At 36.4% G+C, this 21,360-nt stretch overlaps 1 protein-coding gene across 2 annotated transcripts in view; it reads left to right on the plus strand.

Annotated features, from left to right (window-relative positions):
- The window catches only part of LOC124308847 (sodium/hydrogen exchanger 8), a 54,261-nt gene extending 34,770 nt beyond the window's left edge, over positions 1-19,491 (plus strand). Inside the window, exons 4-5 of one of the 2 annotated variants that reach the window (XM_046771998.1) lie at positions 17,732-18,160; positions 18,865-19,491. In XM_046771998.1, the coding sequence (XP_046627954.1) occupies positions 17,732-18,088 (357 nt within the window). In that variant the 3' untranslated portion in view covers positions 18,089-18,160; positions 18,865-19,491. Of the gene's footprint in view, positions 1-17,731; positions 18,161-18,857 lie in introns of both variants that reach the window. The other variant, XM_046772003.1, reaches the window with a different exon arrangement.
- Positions 19,492-21,360: the final 1,869 nt, after the last annotated feature.

The raw sequence follows: 21,360 nt of genomic DNA on the forward strand, positions 1-21,360 counted from the left end.
AGTGTGTCTCACAAATTTATTCGAATCTTAGCCTCTAACAATAAGAGTGGTTCTCCAATAGCTGTGGATTACTACGATAACGTAGGTCTAATGCTGAAATATAATCTTAGACCTGTTGAACTCATTCGGCATTTCCAATCAATAGTCTTTGTCTATAAAATAATTAATAGCCACAGTCCCTGTAATGATCTCGTCGTTTTATTTTCTTCCAAAAACATTTGTTATTCGATTGGACAACCACGTACTTTGTGTGAAAATCTTTCTGAATCCAATCTGGGCTTTTACTGTTCTACATATCTCTAAGTTGAAGAGACTCTGGAATAGGCTTGATCACTTCACTACTTCCGCTCTAGCTAACAGCACCTTCAAGGCCCTTCTAAGTCGCGCAACGATTGAACCATTTTCTGTTTAATGTGTAATAAGTCATGCCTAGTTGTATAGATGGTCTGCTTTAGCTTACTTTAGTTAAGTTTACGTCAATTTAATCAACATAATATTTTCGGAATATTCATGGATTTTCTACTGCGTCACTCTACTCTACCTATTACTGGAGTATTGAATTGGCATTTAATTACTACATAACCTCTTTTTGAAATCTGCTGCCCGTAGTGTAGATTCGCTCTGTGACTGCGTCAACAGCTCCACATAAAGTATTACAAATATCGAAAACGATAACTATCAAATTTGGGCTCTGCATATTCTTGGATCGTCTAATTAGCAGTTAATTACTGTGTGATTACTTTCTCGCATTTGACACCCCTAGTGTGGATTCGCCCACTGACAGCGTCAGCACCTCCAGACTGTAGAAATAAAACGGAAAAAAAATTGAAAATGACGAGTATCAATTTCAGGCCTCGGATATTCTTAGATCATTTAATTAGCATTTGATTACTGTGTGATTATTTTCACGAATTTCTCACCCCGTTCAGTAGATATTTCGATGTGGCACAGGATTTCGTTACCATCCAATTAGCGCTTAATTATTTTATATGGTAAACTTCATTTTGCTCATGTGGTGGTGCCAGCTTGATAGAGGTTATTATATATATATACTATTGAGATTAATCAAAATACACTCAATCTCAAATGTGACGAGATATATCGCAGAGTGTTGTATGAAACTATTTAAAAAACCATTATGTGGTTTATAGGATAACCAATTTTGATTTACTTTTTCCGATATTCAGCTATGATATTACATTTATATATTTGAGTAATTTTTCTAATGGAATTCAATGATAACTGCTTTAGAATTCAGAAAAACCCTAAAAAAAACCTGGGTGGTTGGGTTATTCCTGCCATCCTCTGATAACTTGAGAACAAATTGAGATAAGAATTTAAGAAAAATAACGAATGCTTTTCCTGGCAAGCATAATGAAATTCTAATGACTGAAGCAAACGAAACACACTACAATTCTTATCTGAATTGAAAATAATTCTCCGGAAAGCTATATCTAAATGTTCGCCGCTGTATATTCTCGAAAAACACCTTTTTCCTATTATAATTTCTGTTATGGGAAAATGGTGTAATAATGAAATATTTGCAGACAAATCTGACACGTGGCTTAGCCATAACGAAATTCATCATACGGACCTTAAAATTTATACTCGTTCTGAGAAAAAGTTGCCAAACTGTAGCGTACCTGTTAAAATTTCAAGTATAAATGTTTAATTTGCTTCGTTTTTTTGAAAACCGCATTCTGTCGGATCGGAAAGAACATTTATGAATTTTTGAAATTTTCACTAAAGTAGTTATCAAGTTAGCAGGAAATAAGGCTCTGGAATCAGCGTTACAGCAGATAATAAACACCTGATTAACTCTAAATTCTCAACTTTCAAATTTTCAGTTTCATTAATTTTTGTGGCAATCTCAGCTTAGCCTCATCCTGGCATCGCCATCGATTTTGACCATAAGGGAAGGCCCTCTAACCTTAGGACCCTACACTATTTGTACGAAACAAATAACCTACATGGGGATTACGTGCACCCCAGCACTTCAAATCACGTCTCGTAAGCTGGAATAACCACTTCAGTAAAATCAAAACTGACCGACGTGAAGAATTAATGCTATTTAGTTGCTCATTTGTTCCCCAAATTTTGATTTTGTTGCTCCAGTAGTTTCACCGGAATTTAAGGCGATGTCAAGTTTAAAAAAGTTGGCCAGGCCGGGCAAACGGATAACGGAATATTGAAAATAAAATTATAAGAATTTGTTGCTAAGTAGTTTTTCGATTAACACACTCACCTCAAACCGGAATAATTCACCCTTCGTCCCAAAACCACCCCCGTGTCGATAACGTACAAGCAATCCGCTTGGAATATTATAAAACATACAGCATACTTTGTTTTCAATAAATGAATCAATGAATTAAGTCAGTGCGACGTATCTCAGATTTTGTTGCTCAACCCCCAATGCCCGAAACTCACCCTCTTGTCAACAACGTTACAGAGGAATGACAGAACGCTTGTTTTAAAAAATTCACTAACAATTGATTTCGGATCTCTGAATGAGTTGCTCTTGATATACCCAAACTCGCTGATATATGCATACTAAACATTTTCGTATTGCTCTGTAAAAGCTTGTCACACAGTTTGTACCTGTTACTTGTGATAAACACGTGTAAAAAACTCTGAGATATCTTGCTATCCAGATCCTTACACATCACATTCCATATAGGATGAGATTTCTTAATTATTTTGTTATTCGGCAGTAACATTGTTTCCCTGTGGCTCAAAATCACATCAATAATTGTTAACTGATTGACTTTCGAAAGTCTCCCACGCCCCAGATCCATTGCTTGATACAATGTGTTCACTCAAAGGAGAGTGCAAAACATTACCATTTGTGTACATCGAATCGAATCTCATGGCTCGATATGCCGACGGCATTCCTCGCGGTATCGATCAAAATCAAAAGTTAAGATCTCAGATTCACCACAAAATGTTTCACATAGAAGCACTGGTCAAAAACTGGAGCTACAGGTTTAACAAAATTTGCTTAAGGATGTATTGGCTATAAATTCTCAACCAAAAATGAGCCTCGTTGACAATATTGAATACTTTATAATAAGATAAAAATGGAAAAAAGTCAACCACAATACGGACGATAAGAAGATTAAACTTGAATAGTAATAATGTCCAAAAGTTATCAATAAATTGATTGAACAAAACATTGTTTAACGAATTTTCAGGGCATGCTTTTTTTTGTTAAGTGAAATGAATTCGTTGTTTTTTCTGCATACACATGAATTTTGAAAGAATTTTCTCGTAATTTTGAAATTTCCGTTTTCGAAAATTTTCGATTTTAGAAAATGTAGGAAAAATCGTAAATTTTGAATACGTTTTCATAAAAACGTTGTATATTATAATTAAGAAGTTTCCGGAGCATTGAACGAATAGTTTCATAAATACAGCATTTACAAATTTTCTAGAACAGAAATTTCAAAATTAAGAACAAATTGTTTGAAAATTCATGTGCATTCACCAAAATTAACGAATTCATTTCACATAACAAAAAGGAAGCATCGCCTGAAAATTTGTTGAACAATTTTTTGTTTCAACAATTTATTAATAACTTTGAGCATTATTATCATTCAAATTTAATTTTCGTATCGTCTTTATTGTGGTAGATTTTTTCCAATTTTTATCTCATCATAAAGTATTCAATATTATCAACAAGACTCACTTTTCGTTGAGAATGCATAGCCAATACATCCCTCACCATCCTTATCTGAGATATGTTCTGATCTGTCATTGCCCAGACATTCAATTTCTGAATTTCGAAAGAAAACTACACTATTTGATAAAATATTTAAAAAAAAAAATATTGAGCCTTTGTTGCTAATTAAGTTTCTACTACAGCGAAAGATACGTAAATTTAAAAAATAATAATAATATAAAATAGACGAGATGAATTTTCGATTACAAAATAGGCAATGAAAAAGTCCAACATTGTAAGACAAAAGCAGCATACTGAGGAATTACAAAAATATCGAACAGGTTGTAACATCAGATTTTCATTATTATAAATATTTATGATCTTGCGAAATTACATATCTATTGCTGTAATGGAAATTTCATTTTCAACACGGAAACAATAGAAGATTGTGCACCAAGCAGGCAAAGTAGGTTTTTCACTCTGAGCGTAAGTTTGCACGATGAGTCGTTAGAGGAGAGCGCGTGTGTGAGCGAAAGATGAGTATTGCAAATGCAAGAGGCTGAAAGGACTTTCCCTCCATGTCGGAACATGATACTTTATGTAACAAAAGTGTGGTTTACAATTCTCTTTTAAAGTCAAGTACTGAAAAAAAAAACAATTTTGAATACTAGAACGTGGAATAGCACTTTGACGTACTTCGAGGTTTTTTTTTTTTGAACCGTCGCTAGACGATTATTTTACGTACGTAAAATGGGCCAAAAAAAGGAGCGTAAATCATATTCGTATTACATAGTAATATTACAAGTTGCTACGTTATTCTGATTTCTTTCCGATTTCAGACAATGCAGGTACTTTGGAAATATTAAATTGAATTATACCACAGATAGACTGATTGAAATTTGTTCCTTAAACATGGAGCCGTATTTTTCAACCAATATTTTCATGCAAGAAAATTCTAGAGCAAATCAGAACTTAATCGATACCAAAGAATGAAGAAGGTTTTGTCGAAATCCGGTCAGGTATATAAATTTGTTTAATTGTTTGGTAAACGAACATGTTCGCGTTTGCGACGTTTAATCGATACCTCGAGGAATGAATTTTTTGAAAACACGTGTTCTGTCATATCTCTGTGACGTCGTTGACATGGGGGTGGGTTTCGCGTATTGGGGGTTGAGTAACAAAATCCGTTGCACTGACTTAATTCATTGATTCATTTATTGAAAACAAAATATGCTGTATGTATTATAATATGCCAAGCAGATTGCTTGTACGTTATCGACTCAGGGGTGGTTTTTGGACCAGGGATGAAGTATTCCGGTCGGAAATAAGTGCGACAAATTAGCAACAAATACTCATAATTCTATTTTCAATATTCCGTTTTCCGTTGGCTTGGCTTTGCCAACTTTTTTTGAACTTGACATCGCTCTCAATTCCGGTAAAACTACTGGAGCAACAAAATCAAAATTTGGGTAACAAATTAGCAACTAAATAGCACTGTACCCTCGGGTAGGTCATTTTTGATTTTGCTGAAGTGGTTATTCCAGCTTGAGAGAGGTTTTCAAATCAAAGCTGCTAACGGACTGTTTGTAGTAGGTTTTGTTTTTTCATTCAAAAGCTGAAAGACTGAAGAGTAGTATAGCTATGCCAGTTCTGCGTAGAAATACCTACTTTAATGACACGCACCACAGACGCAAACCTTTGAAGGCTACCCCGCCCCTCTTAAGATAAAATGTGCTCTGCCGATCGACCGTCGGTGAAAAAATCTCCCAAATGACCATGATCGCTGATAAAAAATTCTCACAATCGCCGTAGTTTTTATCCCTCGTGCGTTCTTTGTTGTTAAGAAGTGCTTCAAATTAGATATTAGTTACCGGAGGTCTTACTCTTACCAGATAAATAGCTCTCTCGGTTACCATGCTCATCGCGCGGGATCTAGTTACTGCATTACCGAGCGCACACCGTGAATTCTGAGGCGTTCGTGTGTATCCCGTAAATCCTCGTACGTTCGACCGATAGTCCAGTCAGTGAGGATTTTTGCACTACAAAAGGTGGTGTAGTTACAATTTTGAAATATGTTGCTTAGGTTTGTACTCTGATGAAAAATCTAAGTTTGTGACCTCGAGGAGTGGTCGCCCGGGCTGCTATCTTGGATGAAAGGTGATAAAATCTGTTTTTTTTTTCAATATAATACCTCAACGATTGAACCTACGATTAAAAACATTCAATGCAAACTTGCAGAGAACAAAATTTCACACATTTTTTGTTTCAACATTTTTTTTTTGCAAGTCTCACATGTATCGAGTTATAGCAGCGTAAAGATGAAAATTTGTTTACAAAATCGTTCCAATTTTCTGGATTTATTTTTATTATTTGTAGCTATTCCTTATTTTATTATGATAACTTTGAAAACTCATTTCCGCACCACCATGAGGTAGAGTAAATGTCGCGATTTTTTTATTGTGGTTTCCCCAGTAGGCCTAATCCACCAAATTCCCAGTTGCGCGATTTTTAAAACGAAATTAGCGCCTGAGCCGAAAGTTTAATCTATGTTCGCATTTATATCATTTATCATTATCATTATTATTATATCATTTCTTTCTCGTTTTTGACTGCCCGGGTTGGTTGATATTGATGTCTTCGTTATAGTTTTCGTCCTCAATTTCATCTTTCAACTCATTGTCTGTATTTTCAATATCATTATTTTTTTCTCATTTCTGATGGTCCGGGTTGGTTGAAGTTGATGGCTTCGTTATAGTTTTCGTCCTCAATGTCATCTTTTAACTCGTTGTCTGTACCCAGAAGAAATTGGGCTTCCATTGATATTGTGCCATCTTCGTTCTCGTTCTCGATGATAACTTCTGGTGCATTCTCGCATAATTCACCATTACAAAATTCGCACATAATAGAGCACTTCAACCCAGCTTTCCTGCAGCCACATGCTCCACCGCATCCTTTTTTGCATTTGCATGAAATGAAATTCAATATGGTCTCGGGTGCTGGTGACTTTGTCATTGTTAATAGAGTAAGCCCGTTGATGCCAAGTTTTTTGGATTCCATATTATTTCTGAACCTGGTGATACGTTCTAAACGCATGATGTCGTGTAGCATCCTTCGTTAGGGGTAAAGCTGCAAGATTGAATTTGCTTTTTATTTGGAACACATTTTGCCATATAATCTTATTTTGGTGTGGGAAAGTGGTAAAAATAATATAATGTTATTTGTTCTTTCGAAATTTACCATGAAAAAATTAATTTGGCGATCTTGTACACAAATTTTCATCTTACGCTGCTATAACTCGATACGTGTGAGACTTACAAAAAAAATGTTGAAACAAAAAATGTGTAAAATTTTATTCCCTTCAAGTTTGTATTGACCGTTTTTAGCCGTAGGATCAACCGTTGAGGTATTATATTCCAAAGTAAAACATCCCCATCTACTAAGCTATCATACTTCCATGTATCACTCTGGCGATTAGTTTACTACCACAGCTCTCTCTCGTACGTGAGGACGCGAAACTTCTTCGCCAAGTTCCAAGAACTGTCCCACCATCTTACATGCGCTGCAGGTTCGTTCGAGAAATATCTTGAAATTTTCGTTAAAGAATATTGCATACGGTTGTTCACGAATTTTCGACAATGTGTGAGTCACGTTGTTTTTTACCCATAAAAGGGACCGTGCGAGCGTAGAGCAGTCATTCTGAAGCAAGCCTTGCAACTATAGCTTTGTCAAGTGTGTGATCGAAAGAAGAAGAAACAACATGTTTGTACATGGATTTCGAAAAGTGCTTGAAATTAATAAAAATCATGAAGACAGTGCTTAAGATTTTATCTGAGAAATCTTCACCGACAGATATTCAAAAGTGGATTCGGATTTGGAACCCAAAATACCCGACTTTTGAATAAAATTTTACTAAACAGTGCCTCAACGATCGGACAGCAGACACGAATTTCGACCACAACTGGAATCTTGAAACGTTGGCAGCTAAATTTAAACAGTTTCAAAAAGTGGGTGACGGATTACAAAGCCGACGAAGAAGCGATCGAGTACGGTGGGAAGATTTGAAGACAGCTTTCGAGAGCCCTGTTTGAACGGGAGCCGTAATCAATCTGCGGCATAAAGATTTGAGCCGGTTCTTGGAAGATGCAAAACACCTCGTCATTGCAAGACAGAAGAAGAGACTGCAAAAAACAGGAAGTTTAAAAGCGAACAGTGCCTTGTCCTGTAAATTCAGTGTAACGAAAAACGCTGAAATTACAGAAGAAATAAAATTTCTTAATACTAAAAGTCACGTCATCCTCCAACCAACGGATATACACGGGTGGTTTGAAGAGAACGTGAAGCAAAAAGTGTTGGCCAAAATAGAGGATTTCCAAGAAAAAGACTCTGGCTGTTCGTTGACCGAAATAATTAATTTGACTGTAAATATTAACAAGTACGTGCCATTACGAGGAGGTGTGTTCACATACACACCACTATCTAAGGATATTCAAGATAAGAAGGCTGTCGTCAGCATTCGTAACCACGACTCATATTGCTTTCTTTGGTCAATCACCGCAGCCGTCTTTCCAGCCAACAACAAGAATCCCAACGAAGTCAGCTCTTACCCACAGTTCAGCTCAGTGCTACGGTACTATGGCGCGAATTTTCCAAGATCTTTAAATAAAATTCCAAAAATTGAAAAACTTAACGAAATTTCGATTAACGTCTATGGTATCGAATGTACTGAAAAAAAAGCACAATGAAAGTGTACCCGTTTATTTAAGCCGAAACAAGTCTGATAAACATGTAATTCATCTTTCAGTGTTAAAGACTGAAATTATGGATGGTGATGATGATGATGATGATGATGATGATTATATGGAAAATTATGAACAGAAAGTAACACATCATTTTGTATGGATTCGAAATTTATCACGATTAACAAGTTATCAGATTTCAGACAATGCAGTTCTTTCCACCTCGGACGAAGCGGAGTTCGGTTACATATTAGAAGTAGATTTGGAATATCGTAACGAATTGCATGAAATGCATTAAGATTATGTAAATATTACCACTGTGTCCGGAGCATTACATACCTCCGATTTCGAATAGTAAACAGCCGAAATTGACGACTACGCTACTTTCCAAACAAAACTACGTTATTCATTATTGCGTTTTGAAAAAATATTTGCAATTAGGCTCAAAGTTTGTTAAAATTCACAAAGTTATTAAATTCCGGAAAACACCATGGCTCAAAAATTATATAGTTTTGAATACCGATTTACGGAAAAAATCCATCAACAAATTCGAAAAAACTTTTATAATCTAATGAATAACGCAATTTTCGGTAAAACGATGGGAAATGTTAGGAAGCACAGAGATGTCAGGCCAATCACGAGATGGGATGGAAGATATGTTGCTAGAGCTGCTATTGCCAAACTGCATTTCCATAGCTGCACGATTTTCGAGAAAGATATGATAATAGTTGAATTACATAAAATGAAAGTCAAATTGAAGAAGCCATTTTATGTAGGATTCTCCATTCTAGATCTTTCGAAATCTTACATTCACGATTTCCACTATAATTATGTTAAAAAGAAATTTAGAAACCATGCAAAATTAATGTACACCCTTATAGATAGTTCAATTTATCAATTCAGTGTTCCTGACATATACCAATGTATGAAAGAGGACTTGCACAAATTCGACACGTCCGATTACCCACACGATAACGTCTATGGAATGCCTTTAAAAAAATAAAAAAGGCCTCGGCTTACTGAAAGACAAGAATAATGGAAAGATAATGTTCGAATTTGTTGGATTAAGAGCTAAATTATGTTCATTCCGAGTGTTAGGAGGTAAGAAAGATCAAAAGCGAGCCAAGGGTGTAAAAGGATCAGCATTGAAAACAATAACTTTAAATGATTACAAGGAATGTGTTTTACAACATAAAAATGTAAGAAAAAATCAGAATTCGATATTTGAGTCAAAAACATGAAGTTTATACTGTGGAACAAAAGAAGGTAGCACTGAGCTGGAATGACGGTAAGCGAATCGTGTTCCACACCACGACCGACACGCTTCCGTGAGGCTATAGGCCATGTAAATAAACTGGACCTCAAGTTATGAGATATGCTTTAGCTTTATAATTACTGCATCGTAGCGTATAGGGTATGATTCGAAATTGTACACTAATGTATATAATATAATATATATGTATAGCCTCAAATAACAACGCATACTCAATATATAGGGTGTAAAATGAAGATATACTTATTACAATAAGAAAAATTTCATTTATTCAATTTATATTGTTACATGTCAGATTCATTTATCCAACTGTTGTGTGTACTGTCAGAACCTAACCATTTTCCATATAATTTTTTCCCACGTTTGTTGAGAACCTTGTCCACGAGATAGATGTCCAAATGTTCAACCTTGAGAAGCTCCTGTTTGTAGACACCGCTAGCGATGGGTTGATTTCGATAGTCTTGGAGCTTGTACGTCACAAGATGGGTATTGCCTACTTGGCTTATCGTGAATATCTCCGCCGTCCAATTGGGAGTGTAACCTTTCTCGACGACGTTTTTGAATTCGCTGATTCGAATTTTATCACCAGTTTTGAACTTTACCGGTTTGTTAGGTATCGCTCGAAGCCCTCCGTACGCCTGACGTAATAATTGTCTTTCGTTCGCAATGGTGACATCCGATGGTTTCATTCGTATGGTTCGGTGTTTGGTGTTGTTGTAAGCCGATACCAAATCAGATAAAATGTCGAGCCACTTATAGCTTCCTTGCATACTGAAACGTTTTCACATTTTAATTTTCAGCCAACGATTAGAGCGTTCACAGATCGAAGCCTCCAACTTACTGTACATGGAGTAAAGTTTGATTCTATAGCGTGTCATAAGAGATTCAAATTTTGAGTTGTCAAATTCCGTTCCTCTGTCCACGTGTAATTTTTTTGGTTCCCGTCGTTGAACTAGCACACATTCTATCGCCTTTGTAACATCATCCCCGGACTTGTTTTTTATCGGTACAACCCACACACATTTTGAAAAAATATCAATGACTGCGAGCATATACTTGTAGCCTTTGTTTTGTCCAGCGTACGACATTATATCAACAAGATCTGCCTGCCACATCTCGTCGATGCGGCGCACGTCTACACGTCGACACCGGTAATTCCGCTGTGCAGGTTTATGCAGTTCTATCACCAGCGCTAGCTTTTCTTCGTTCATATTCCACTGCTCTCAGTCTGGCGTCCAATCTGGAAATGATTTCTGCGACAGACGCAATATTCCTCTCCGATTGAACTTGCTCTAAACCAAAATTATGTCCTCGGTCTCGTTGAGCTATTAACAATCAATTCCATTCCTAACGTTGACGTCAGTCATAATAAAATATACATAGCTGATACAGTAGTCACTATATTTACTGTCAGCTACGAAAGTGAGGATATCGAAAAGTATGTTCAAAACGCGTTAAAAAATACCGACATTGAAATCAGCATAAAGCCCAACAATAGTACGTTATGCAGTGAAATCAAATGTAACCACATCATAAATTTTGAATCTGACGATTCTATTGCTCAGCTTCTCGGATTTACACCGCGCGAATTGGCAGCTGACCAAACTCACCAATCGGATATGCCTGTAGTTATTCTCAAGGTCAACACGTTGCGAGTTCCATGCTGCATTACAACGAGTGCCTACGTCAACGAGCGCAAAGTGCATACTGTTCACGAATTTTTCCCTATCGTTCCGCTGCGCCGGGATATAAGATCTTGGAAGTGCCGTGGCCCGTCATTTACCTTCCGATCACTGTCAAGACCATAGATCACGTACAGCTTCGGTTAGTCGATCAAGACGGAAACCTGGTTAATTTTCGTGGAGAAGTTATAACTGTGAGACTGCACGTCAAATCGCAATAAAAGATGGGTATTGTATACCTATAACAGATTACCCAGGAAGAGTTATATTAGTAAGTCAGCATGCCCCGATCAAGTCAGTCATCTATCGAATCCCGAACCGCTGCATTGTCAGAACTTGAAGTTCCTGATAGCTCTGGGTTTCAAGCTGACACCTTTTAGAAAAGGAATTTCCGATAAATAAAACTGCGATTCTGCTGTTTTGTTGCCTGCTACGTACCACAGAGGAGGATATCTTGTGCATTCAAACGCCTGTCGTCTTCGACGAATCAATCGCACACCCAGAAATACATGCACACAAATCGTACGCATCGTCAACCTTCAACAGCAATGATATTTGAATCACCGTTCAGCATCAGGATTTATACATACTACCGAGCAAGAGTTCGCTGCATATCTCTGGTAAATTGGTTAAATCAGACGGCACTGCAGCGGCGATCACAACGTGATCAAAAAGTGATTCAAATGCCATCGTTCAAAATCAAGACGAAGACTTTAGAATTGTGACCGATCAAGTGAAATGGTTAGTACCGTACGTGAAGCTCTCGGATCAACGAAAAATTGCACTGTTGAATTTCGTCGAGAAAGATACACCTGTCTCCATGAACTTCCGCAGTTCGGAACTGTACGAATATCCTTTGCTACCGGCAAGCACGAAACATGTTTGGACTGTGAAAACGTCCACCCACTTGGAGAAACCACGATTTGTGATGCTCGGTTTTCGAATGAATCGAGAGAACAAAGCCGGCAAAAATACTAGTCATTATGATCTCTGTAACATTACTGACGTCAAGCTCTTCTTGAATTCCGAGTATTACCTGTACGGTAACCTGAACTTGGACTTTAGTCACAATCGCTTTGCATTGCTGTACGAGATGTACGCAAATTTTTAAGCCACCTATCACGGCAAAGAACCCGAGCCTTTCTTGGCGAAGAGCGAATTTCTACTGTACGAGCCTTTGATTTTCATCGACTGTTCGAAACAAAACGAGGTTCTGAAATCTGAACCAGTAGATATTCATATCGAATTTGAAGCTTAAAATAACTTTCCTACTGGTACATCTGCCTGCTGCTTGATTTTACAAGATCGTATAATTGAATATAATCCGCTGAGTGGTGGGGTGAGGAAACTGGTATAAAAACATTGAAGGTTGCGACAGTTGATTCAGTATTTTTCACGATGGAGTTCATAGTCGACATGCAAAGATCAGGAGATCGGGTCCCGGTTTTACACCAAAAGAATTTGCAGTTGTATCACTCGAGGAAGATACCAACCCGACGATTCTTCTATTTGAACTTCCGTACGATTGGAATTCTTTACTCGCTCTATTCAAAAGCGAAAATTTGTGGCTGTCACGGAATTATCACGGACAATCCTGGGAAGGTGGCGATTCACCTTTTGAGAAGCTTGATTTCACCATCGAATGCATGTCGCTGCGTGATGCTTCAACAGTTTACGTAAAAGGTTTGAAGAAGAAAAGTTGGCTGCACAAAATTCTGGGTGAAAAAGCTGAAGTCGTTGATTTGACGGATTTGGCTTGTCCGTCGTTGCAGAAATTGAACAAAATATCAGAAATCAATTTGAACTGTGCGCGTCATGCTATATTACGTCCAAATTGTGCAGCTCAAAACGTATAGTTACTGCGAAATTTTCTGTCGAAATACAAAAGCCGATCGGTATCTACTCGAACAGTTCTTCATTCCCATTGTCTAAAGCATGGTTACGATACCGTTGAGTAAGAAACATGTAAATGCGCTCATATATCAGCGTTACGAATTCTATGTAAAACAGTAATTTCAAATTATTTTCAATAAAATATTTTTCATCATCAATATCAACCCTTAATTCAGAACCTCTGTCCTGTGGGTTCACGAAGTGCGCTCGGTAATGCAGTTACTCGATCCCGCTCGATGACCATGGTAACCGAGAGCGCTATTTACCTGGTAAGAGTAAGACCTACGGTAACTATGGGCTAATTTCAAGCACTTCTTACCGACGAAGAACGCACGAGGGATAAAAACTACGACAATTTCGAGTCTTTTTTACCAACGATCATGGTCATTTGGGGGATTTTTTACCGATGATCATGGTAATTTGGGAGATTTATTTACTGACGATCGATCGGCAGAGCGCATTTCATCTTATGAGGTGTGGGGGATAACCTTCAAGGGTTTGCGTCTGGGGTGCATGCCGGTAAAGCAGGTGTTTCTACGTAGAACCGGCATAGCTATACTACTCTGAAGAATTGAATAAGATTTACAATACAAACCTAATATGAATTTATCAGCGTAAAACCGAGATGCAGCATTTCTCACTCAAAATAATAAAAAATTTCTAATACTTTTTGTACGCATATTTCCGTCAATTTTTCGTTGATTCTTGAGTAAAGACCGTATGGACCAAGCTTAAAAAAATTGCAAACAAAAAATTCGAGGTTCTTCTAGAATTTCACAAAGGGTAAACATGGCAGTTCATTTTTAAATTTCCATCTAATTTGTGTGCTGATAGATTTTAAAATAGTGTTTTTCATTTCAGAGAAACATATTAAAGAATGTTGATCTGACTATTCATGAAATTATTTATAAAATAATATATTCAGCTCAACGAACAGGTTATTGAACTGGTTTTACATAATAATAGTCAAAAAATCACTACATGTAGGTCAACATAGAATATTAAAAATAAATAAAAATTAATGCATTTTGTAGTCTTACATAAATGCATAAGTGTAGTTCAATACAAAATAAAAATAAACATAAACTCAGTTCGGTGCACATTAAAAGCATTGCATCGAGCGATGATCTTGGCAACACGGCTGTCGGCATTTTGAACAGAGGTATTACCTTTATTCCGAAGACAAAAGGCGCACCGTGTTTGTTCATTCAAAGTGTAACCAATAACGTTAGGAACTAAGTCACCAGTAAATCTATGCCCAACACCAATCTAACCAAAGCGTGCAGTTAAGGGGGGAGCCTGCTTGAGAGGCTTCACAAAATCGATTTTTTCAAGGATTTTTTTGGGAAGGAAAGAAATATCCGATTGAAACGAAACTTTCAAGTTTTATTGTTATATATTTCAGCAGTCTTCTTCAATTTTTTTATTAAGATATATGTCATATTATGCCTGGTACAAGCATTTCACCGAGGCGTCTCGAGTGTGCATTTGTCGTGCGGCGGGAAAGGTGCAGGTCGCAATTTCCATCTGAAACAAAGAACCCAAAATAGTATATTACGTGGCAAGCGCCGAAAAGAGGTCGTTGCAGGGCATGCGATTTTACCGGGCGAGCCGAAGGCTCGCCCGGTAAAACGCAAGTCCTGCTCAACCTCTTTACGGCGCGAGCGGCGTATTCTATTTTTCGTTCCATTTGCCCGCAAATTCGGCATTACGCGTCTGTTTTCAGACCGGATAAGGTTTCTGAGCTGGCACTTGAAAACAAACCTTATCCGGTCTGAAAACAGACGCGTAATGCCGAATTTGCGGGAAAATGGAACGAAAAAATTTTTACTTCTCAATAGTATAACTTCTAGTTAAACCAAGAAAATTCAACAAAAAGTGAAAAATTCGACAATATTTCGCAAATTAAAAAAAAAATTCACTTTAGATTGTTTAAAAAGTGGGTTAATCTTAACTTTCTTAAGGTTTTTTAGGTTCAACTAGAAGAGAATTTAATCCCGAGTACAATGCAATTTGTCTCGTTTCGATAGGACGTTTAGTTTTTTCCCTATCTTTCCCGCCAATTAAGAAAAATCGTAAAAATGAAAAACCGAGAAATCGTGCGTCAAAGTTTTCGTATATAAAAAATCGTAATTTTCTTGAACTTACCGCATTAATACGCTAATCAGCGATTCCTGGTCCATAGAGTTGCCCTTCTGACTCTTCAAAAAACTGGTTCAAAACTTCAAAAAACTGGTTCAGACTCTTCAAAAAACTGGTTGAAAATCTCAAAAAACCGCTCGTATACCTGCTCGACGCTTGCTCACTATTTCTTCTGTAACTCCGAAAACATTTCGAATTTGCGTCTGAAATTTTAGGGATACATTCTTGGATAGTTTGGGAAGACATTTATGCAAAAAAAAAAAAATAGATTTTTTGAAGCCTCTAAAGCAGACTCCCTCCTTAAAGGCGTAAAGTTGAAACCATCAGTCGGCGTTGCAAAAATGGCCTGGCCAGATACTACGCTAAATTTTCATTAAATTCACGATAAGCGATTGATTTATTATCCTCGTGGAATGGAAATATAAAGAACGTACTTATTGATCTTTGATCAAAAATTCCAAAACCCCAAAAAAGTCATTGGCCTAAGCTTTCACTTCATTAGTTTGCGCCTGCAGCATCCTCCCTTTGGTACTCGCGATCTCGTCTCCATTGCTTTATTCCAATACAACCAATTTCAAAATAGTATAAAAACGTTTATAATGTCATCTCTGTTGATGCCACACTGATTTCAAAGAGATAAATGACAAAAAACAATAGAAGTAATTATATACTTATACAGAGGAAAATATTGCAAAAACTGTGGGGCTTACGCTAACCCCAGGCTGTCAAAGAATGCTCATTACATCATTTCTAAACTATAACTAGCAGTTATTTCTGTATGAACCTACTCTAGACCCCCTCTTAATGCGATTGATAATTCTACATAATTACCCAAACTGCCAGAACGCTAGGGCCTTAAAAGTTATGTCGGGTTAGGGGTACCCGTATGTAGGATCCTAGGGTTAAGATCAAAGGTACGGCATTTAATTAGCTCCGGATTCCATGGGCTACCTCATACCAACACTTCTTATTGTATTTAAAATGAATAAAATACATAAACCCATTGTTTTTTAACGGCAGGTGCAAGGTTCAAAATGAACGGCACAAAAGTACGGACGAATAATTATTATACTTTGAATTGGCAATGATACCCTTATTTTTCATCGAATGAGTTCCCTATAATCAGACTTCATTTTCTTATTAAACTCATTCACCATATACCAACATTGTTGATTGAATGCGGTGACTTGTATTGCCCCCCCCCCCCCCGCCCCCCTCCCTGCCGCCGTGCATTGCAGAGAGCATATATGCAAACTTTCAATTCGAATCTAAAATCTCACAGATCAAACGTGTTACTATTCTTTATGAATTTAACTTTGTCGGGTTTACTTTAGCCGAACTTGATTATTTCCGCGTGAATCATTAAATTGAGCACAACAAGTGGTGGCGGTTCGGCTGTAAGACCCAATTTTTTATCCACATCAAAATCCGTATGTGGTCCAGGATCATTAGTTGAAATCAAAACATTCTCTCCCACTTTATATTCAGGATATGATGAGTGAATCAATTCTTTAAGGGGGTATTCTAGTGTAGAAATTTGAAAAAATCGATTTTTTTTTTATATTTTCAAAGCTTAACCTTTCAAGAATGTGTCCTTAAAAGGACAAGTCAAAATTTCAATTATTTTCAGAGATATAGCTATTTTAGTGACACGTCTTCAATACTGGCTCGGCTGGAACGAATTTTACTCGAAACTTTAAACGCGTTTTTCTCAAAACTACATTTTTCAAAACGGTTGACATGATTTCTCAAGTTCTATTGAACCGATTTACTTGAAATTTGGTGAGAATCTTCTCAATACATGTCTCTATCGCACGAACTATTATTATAACGAAATAATAATTTTTACTATTTTTAAAAAATTTAGAAACGTCCAAAAAAGTCAAATAAAACGTATTATTTTTTCGGACAGCCGTAATTTGGCAAAAAAAAATTTTTTTTCGACTTTTTTTTAGTTAGTACGATAGCTGCATTTATGTAGATTAATAATCTTTTTTTTTTTTTCTGATTTTGAAAATGCTTGCAATCGTGACAACATTGGCGCGCCATTTTTTTTGTACCCCCCACTTCAACAACTCATAGCACTTTCAATTTTGTATTTTTTGACTTGTTTTTTTTTTTTGTAATCGTGAAATAATAATAAACGCCTGATAAAAAAATGGATGGTAAAAATATTTTTTGTTTTTTGTTTATAGCACTTCAAAAAACACCTCAAATTCATGCCTCTACACTAGAATACCCCCTTAATATTATGTAATTTTCCTATTGAAAGTAGGCTGACTTCAATTTCTACAATTCAAATTGTATCAGATCAACTTGAAATCAAACACTCATTTGTATTTTCCAGGGTCAGACAATCGATTCAGAACATTTGTCAGAGCTTACAGAGGAAGAAATGGAGGTTTCATTTCTACAATCTCGAATCCGTGGCTTTGCACGGTGGGATTTGAAGTTTTTCATTCCGTTCTTCACTCGACGATTTACACAGCAGGAATTGAAGGATTGTAAATCCCAGATGACAGATCTTACTAATCAATGGTATCAGGCAATTAGAATCAGCCCCATAGATTCGGAAGACGAAATGTCAACGACAGCTTCAACGGCACAACTTAATCTCAGCACTGGTGATGATCGTCAACGCACCAGTAATAACAAGCCAAAGAAAACTGGTCACCCGAGACATGGCTCTATACTTAGTATATGAGTTAATTTTTCTGCTAAAGTATTTGCCGTCTGCTTTTGAAACAGTATACTTTTACTCTTATTTAAAAAAAAAATGGGTGCGTGTACTTATGTACGCGCGTGAGAAGTTATACTTCTTTGGCATCATCAAATAATAAATATTCAACGTATCATCTACACACTACAGTCTCCTTACATCGTGCATGCAGAGAAGAAATTCCTACTCAATAAATATTCAACATTGATAATTTAATAATATTTGGTATTAATTATATTAAATAATGATATTTTAATTTATATCAATAAATAATACATACGGATAACTAACCTCAATTATATTGGAGCACTTGAAAAAGTATTTTAGCACAATTTTTTCACTAATATTCACAAATAGTAAATAATATTAATCCAAATATTCAATTGAAATCACTACTGAATATATTTTATTGCCACATATATAATTCGCACTTGTATGGAAATAAAACACGTGTTGTGACTAAAAACTAAAATCATGTGGATAAATATTATAAATAAATATGAAAACAGTGATCAGAGGCGACAAGCGTACCAACACTAGCTTTTTTTCGAGACTTAATGAATTCGGTTGAGTGGGCAACTTCATCCTGTTAATTTTGTGTTACAGTGATGCGCGCGCATCTTGTTTTGAGACTTAATGAATTCGGTTGAGTGGGCAACTTCATCCTGTTAATTTTGTGTTACAGTGATGCGCGCGCATCTTGAAATTTCACTTTCATCAGTTTTTCATAACGCGCCTAAAGAAGTATAACTTCAAAAAAAGAAATTAACTGATAATTGCTGTGTACTTAAGAAATTGGGACAAAGATTGTTCTTGTTTAATATGTAATATAATGCGATGAATCTGTGAAGATATGTATATATTATACTATTGCTATAAACTTAAGATTTGATGCGGTGCTCCGTTCACTAATTTAGATTTAATTCAACAAATATAAGTGAAAATTTGTTCTTTATTTCGGATTTAGAGATGAAAGTTACTTTCACCACCAATGTGCTAATCCTTTTACACAATATGTACACACAGAGGTATACTGTGCGTACTGGAAGTATCGTGGCCGTATAGAAAATTTAACGGGTACCATATGCAGTAGACTCAGCGTAACTTCTTGTTCTCTAGAGTGAGAGGGCAACGCATATAGTAGGGGAGCCAGTGACATTTTTCAGTGATTCTTTTTTCAAGGGCTATTTTTTGTAAAAATGTTGACGGAGACATGTGTAAATCTCATCAGTACGGATTATCCCTGACAGCAGTATGGGAGGGAGGCAGATTATCCCCAATTTGCAAAAAAAAAAAGTTGACACAATAATCATTTGTTCCAGGTTGCAACTTTTTCTATTGTTTTGTATTGATTGGCCGGTATTAAAAGGCTCGCAGACTACTCCAAACGTGTCGTGTGAACAATCGAATTTTTATTATTTATTCAAGCTTCAATTTTTGATATGTTATTATGGTAACAGTTTCAAGTGTACGTTTCTATTGGCAGAACAAAATATCGGTATCAACCACTGCTTGCAGAACGGTTTGAACATCCCTTATGAGCACCTTGATTCGACAGTCGGCTACCGGAACCTACTCTACGCCCAACCAACGTGTTATTTGGCTATTTTTAGGGTTTGTACACGTCGATAATTCACTTACGTGCTACTACTCCCGATGCAGGAAATGATAGAAGAAGGAAGGGATCAGTTTTAAGGGAGGTAGACGATTTAATTGGTATAGTTGATTTATTATTAATGATCAAGTAATTGAACTGTGGTCAATGTAATGGAGTCGGCTTGATGCAAGGACAGGGCTTGGATTGGCATGGAGATATATAATTCGAAGTGACTCGTGCGTAACTAGGATGGAAGTGACGAGTTCAGAGAATGTAGGCGACTCGCTAGTTCGAGTTTAGAGGTCAACCTGCTGACTCGGCGCGGGAACCGAGGCAGCTAGGTGAAAATAAGGAGAGGATACAGGATGTAAAGTGATCATAAGTCATAAGGTGGGAGTACAATCTGCCCACATAACAAAATGTTTGCAAATTGCATGCCATCTGCAACCAAGACATATCACAAGTTGTTTGCAGATCAGCTAATTTTACTTCCACATATTTAGCTAGATTTGCGATCATAAGATGATTGCAGTAATGAAGCACAAATTAGCAGCAAGTCATGCAACTTAAGTAGTATGCAAAAAAAAAGCAAACTATGCGCAAACGTCACACGCAGTTCTTCTATGCTACTTTGAACCAACGTTTAAACAGGGTTTGTGTAATATTTTTCCGTTCTTACTGTGAATATAAAAGAGGGAGTGTGGTTCTATGGAATTAATATTAAAGTAGTTTATTAACGTATAATGACTATTTACATAAAGCACTGTGCGACATGTCCTATTAACAAGGAGTCCAGGAAAAGAGAGAGCTAGATTGAATCTTGGCGCGTACGGTCCCGCGCGAGCTCGTCTCGCTACGCAAAACTATCGCTGGCCAATAGATGGCTCGTTAAGCTTCATACTGGCCATTAATCAAGAATATAAATTTGTCTATATATTACAACACGCCTCCTTAAATTTATAATCTTGATTCTAACATAATTAGCATTACTTTGGAACTTTTAAATCACTCTGAGTTCTTCTCGATTCTTTATAAATTTTATCTTATCTAGACTCTTAGTTAGCATATCCGCTATATTTAAATTTGACTCTATTTTACAATGTCAATTACTCCATTTTCATAATTTTCATTTATATAATAATATTGCACCTCGATGTGCTTTGAGTTTTTTGTAAAATTTCCAAACTTTGCTATCGCGATTGCGCCTGAATTATCTTCATATATTTTTATCGGTTTATCAAACTTTACATTAAACATTTCGCTTAACGAATTTCTAACGAACAATATTTCTGTTGTTGCTTCTGACATAGCAGTATATTCTGCAAAAGTTGAACATTTTGTTACTGTACTCTGTTTATGAGTTTTCCAGAAAATCAAGTTTCCATATAATCTTATTACAAAACCCGTCGTAGATTTTCTATCTACATTATCTCCTGCGTAATCTGAATCTACCATGCAATCTAATATTTTACAATTTATATTATTGTAATATGTTAGTTTCAAACCTTTGGTCTTATACAAATACTTTAGAATTCTCATTGCATATTTGAAATGTGTTTGGTCGAAACAACTTTGATATCGACTCAAATAGTTTACACTGAAAGCTATATCTGGCCTTGTGCCTGTGCTGATATACAATAATTCGCCGATTAAATTTCTA

The sequence above is a fragment of the Neodiprion virginianus genome, chromosome 1 (assembly GCF_021901495.1).
Source record: "Neodiprion virginianus isolate iyNeoVirg1 chromosome 1, iyNeoVirg1.1, whole genome shotgun sequence".
NCBI lineage: Eukaryota > Metazoa > Arthropoda > Insecta > Hymenoptera > Diprionidae > Neodiprion > Neodiprion virginianus.